Source organism: Eriocheir sinensis, chromosome 50 (assembly GCF_024679095.1).
Source record: "Eriocheir sinensis breed Jianghai 21 chromosome 50, ASM2467909v1, whole genome shotgun sequence".
Lineage (NCBI taxonomy): Eukaryota > Metazoa > Arthropoda > Malacostraca > Decapoda > Varunidae > Eriocheir > Eriocheir sinensis.
In genome coordinates this window covers 338,080-342,364 of record NC_066558.1, presented here as the reverse complement: position 1 = coordinate 342,364, position 4,285 = coordinate 338,080, and the positions used below count along the sequence as shown (strand labels likewise).

At 44.0% G+C, this 4,285-nt stretch overlaps 1 protein-coding gene across 1 annotated transcript in view; it reads left to right on the top strand.

Annotated features, from left to right (window-relative positions):
* Nucleotides 1–1,820: 1,820 nt before the first annotated feature.
* LOC126982063 (transcription factor collier-like) overlaps nt 1,821–4,285 on the top strand; it is a 70,249-nt gene continuing 67,784 nt past the window's right edge. Inside the window, exons 1-2 of the mRNA XM_050833783.1 lie at nt 1,821–1,889; nt 2,939–3,012. Coding sequence (XP_050689740.1) covers nt 2,975–3,012 — 38 coding nt within the window. The 5' untranslated portion in view covers nt 1,821–1,889; nt 2,939–2,974. The remainder of the gene's footprint in view (nt 1,890–2,938; nt 3,013–4,285) is intronic.

Below are 4,285 nucleotides of genomic sequence, written 5' to 3'. Positions count from 1 at the left end.
AGTTTCATCACCATCAACACCACGTCATCACCAGTCTCTCCACCACCACTACTTCATCTCCAGTAACCTCCTGTCATCACCACGTCATCACCAATCTCACCACCACCACTAGTTCATCACCACTACATATAAACATCATCACCAGGCTTGTAACACCAGTTCATCACCAGCAATACCATTTTATCATCACCACTTCATCACCACTCATGTACACCACCACCACCACCAGAACTTCATCACCAGTACAGGCAGACATCACCACTAGACTCATAACACCAGCTCACCACCGAATTCATCACCAGCAACACCATTTTTCATCACCACTTGTCATCACCACCATTACGTCTTCATCACCAGTACATACAGACATCATCCACCAACACCAGCTCACCACCGAAATCATCACCAGCAACACCATTTTTCATCACCACTTGTCATCACCACCACTACGCCTTCATCACTAGTACATACAGACATCATCACCAGGCTCATAACACCAGCTCACCACCAAAATCATCACCTCCACACATGGACATCACAAACACGGCCATAACACCACCAGTTCATCACCAATTTCCCATCATTATAACTTCATCACCAGTACATATAGACGTCACAAACACGCTCATAACACCACCACCTCATCACCAGTTCACCACCACCACCACCACCGCCGCGGCCTTAGGGGAGTAATCAAATTTATCCGGATCCAGCGACTCCGAATTGAGGGAAAAATCCATGAAAATTATGCCACTAAGCCGCCGAGGGGGGGGTGGGGGGAGGGGAGGGGGGAATGGTCTCTATCTACCTCTATCTATCTATCTTTTTCTCTTATTTTCTTGTTTTTTCCCTTTTCTTCCGTCCTCTTTTCTTTCTCTTCTTTTCTCTCAATATTTTTTTTACTTCCTCTCCTTTCTTTTTCTTTTTTATATTTCTCTTATTTTTCTTTTCTTTCCTTCCTTCCCTTTCTTCTTACATTCATCATTTTTTCTATTATTTTCTCTCTTTGTTTCCTTCCCAACGCAAAATTTTCGATGAGAGAGAGAGAGAGAGAGAGAGAGAGAGAGAGAGAGAGAGAGACCACCTGTTAGCCACCCTCCTCGTCGACTCCGCGGGTGGCGTAGTTAAGCCGGGAGAGAGAGAGAGAGAGAGAGAGAGAGAGAGGAGGGAAAGCCTTATAATCTTGACTTTTTAGCAGGGAAGGATTATGGTAGGATTGAGGGTGGCTTATTGAGAGAGAGAGAGAGAGAGAGAGAGAGAGAGAGAGAGAGAGAGAGAGAGAGAGAGAGAGAGAGAGAGAGAGGGGGGTATGATTAAAGACAGGTTATAGAGAGTGTGTTACGACAGGCTACACTTTTATTACAAGGCTGCCTCGGGATAACACGGGATGAGAGAGAGGGGGAGAAGGAGGGAGGGAGGGAGGGAGAGGGATGAAAGAAGGGATGCTGGGGAGAAAATCTAAAGTCCGGGTTGACGGGGGGTCTTCAGGACAGCACGTGGGATAGTCTTGGGACACTGTGATCACTGAAAAATCCCAGCATGTTTGTCGCGGCGGGCGGGATACGAACCTTGGTGCTCCTCTACGCCGCGCCGGTACGCTAACCACTCAGCCACCGCCTCTGGGAATGAACGGAAGGGAGAGCAGTGGAGAGAAGGATGCTGAAGAGAGAGAGAGAGAGAGAGAGAGAGAGAGAGAGAGAGAGAGAGGGATGCTGGCTGGAATGCAGTACGATAGTTTGGGTGAGAAACATAACATTGCAAGGGTTACTATCACGATTGGTAACAGTGGGGGGCGGTGGTCGGCACGTGGGTAGTCACCATGGCAACCGCGCCCTGCCCAGCTGTCAACTCACGCCTCTCGCCTCATTTCCCCGCTAATATACGATCCCGTGAGTTAACCCGTGAGTGAAACAGTAAATATGAGTCACTAACATCCAGAGATTATGAGATGTAGTAAATAGTTGCTTGTGAGGAAGGAAAACTCGAGATAATGGTGTATTTGTATTATTATGAGCCTGATTGCACTAATTACCGCTCATCACCACTAAACACCACTTCATTACCAAAAACATCATCACCAGCAACACCTTTTCATCACCACTGCATATATGTTAGCTGGTTACAATGTTATATTAAGTGAAAGATTGTGTGACTGACTTCCTGGTGTGTGTGTGTGTGTGTGTGTGTGTACTAATATACATTGTCACCTCCGTTTGACACATTAAGCAAGAATTCACCAGTTTTTATCTTTTTTATTTTTCATTCCTAATATACTTTTCAATATCTACAATTATTACATATTATTAGGCTATGGGAAAATACATTTGTTTTAATATTATCGCCTTTGTAACGTCCATTAAGCAAGGATTCACCTGATTTATTTTTAATTTTCATTCCTTAATACTTTTCAATATCTACAAATATTACGTATTATTAGGCTATGGGAAAATACATTTGTTTTAATATTCTCGCCTTAGTAACGTCCATTAAGCAAGATTTCACCTGATTTATTTTTAATTTTCATTCCTTAATACTTTTCTATAACTACAATTATTACATATTATTAGGCTATGGGAAAATACATTTGTTTTAATATTATCGCCTATGTAACGTCCATTAAGCAAGATTTCACCTGATTTATTTTTAATTTTCATTCCTTAATACTTTTCAATATTTACAAATATTACACACATTATTAGGCTATGGGAAAATATATTTGTTTTTATATTCTCGCCTTTGTAACATCCATTAAGCAAGAATTCACCTGGTATTTTTTTTCATTTTCATTCCTTATAATACTTTTCAATATCTACAATTATTACACACATTATTAGGCTATGGGAAAATACATTTGTTTTTATATTCTCACCTTTGTAACATCCATTAAATCCTATATGTAAAGTTAATGACCTCATCCCTTCCTTTCTTTCTTCATCAGGCCATTGTCTACGAAGGTCAAGACAAGAACCCGGAGATGTGTCGTGTGCTGCTGACCCACGAGGTGATGTGCAGGTATGTGTCCACCCCTATGTGTCTTCCTTATGCTATGTTATGTGTTGGCAGCCATGTTATGTGTGATGTCTTGTGTTGGGAGGTATCTGTCAACGGGTTATGTTAGGCGTTATGTGTAGGGAGTATGTAGAAACGGAGGAGGAGGAGGAGGAGGGGGAGGAAGAAGAAGAGGAGGAGGAGGAGGGAAACTGATGCAAACTCAGGTGTAAATTCGAGTATAACAACGCTATTACCTGCTCTACAAATGCCTACACACACACACACACACACACACACACACACGTACAGATAGCAATAGTGTGTTCAGGCGTTCCCCAGAGCTCTATACACCACCCCAGCTGTTTGTGTGTGTGTGTGTGTGTGTGTGTGTGTGTTATCATAGGCGCTAACATAATACTAGATGCTATCATGGTGCTTTGCTATCTCTCTATTGCTACTGAGAGAGAGAGAGAGAGAGAGAGAGAGAGAGAGAGAGAGAGAGAGAGAGAGAGAGAGAGCGGAGGGGGTAGTGTGGGAACCTCGAGCTAATCACAACAAACATACCAGTGATCGCTATCTTTGAGAGAGAGAGAGAGAGAGAGAGAGAGAGAGAGAGAGAGAGAGAATACACTGGTTAACTGTCGCATTAGAAAGTTACGTGAGAATTTCGTTATTCAAAATTATACGTAACCTTAAAGTCTAATATCCTTTCGTTATATGCATAGTCGTAGTAATGGCAAACAGAACCTTACCGCAGTCGTACCAGAGTCGTCGTGGGCTTAGTCGTTCTTCAATTCAGCGTTGGTCTGAGGCTGGGGCAGACTTTCTTATTCGGTCACGGTAGTCGCACCCATTCTGTTGTGGCGCAGGCAAGTGTTTATAGTGGCGCCGTCTTCCTTGGGACACTCGGCGGGGACGGAAAAATTGCCATGGCTTGTTTGTCGCGGCGGGCGGGATTCGAACCTGGGTCTAACCACTCACCCACCGCCTCCAGTTCGTTGTGGTCGTATCTGTAATGGTCCCAGCCTGAGTTAAGTGGTAGGAGTCGTAGTGAGGCAATTTTTCCGCCGTCCCCGCCGAGATGAGGTCGTCGTAGTACAAGCGTCGTGGTTTTAGTCGTTCTTCAGTTATAACCTTTTTAGTTCCCTGTGGTCGTGGCGATAATGGTCCCGCAGCCTCAAACAAGTGGGAGGAGGAGTCGTGGCGAGGTCGTGAAATGGTCGTGGAGTAGTCGTGATTCTGGCGGTGAGCATTTTCATTTTCAGAGTCTCTTTATGTGTGTTTGTCGCCCTCT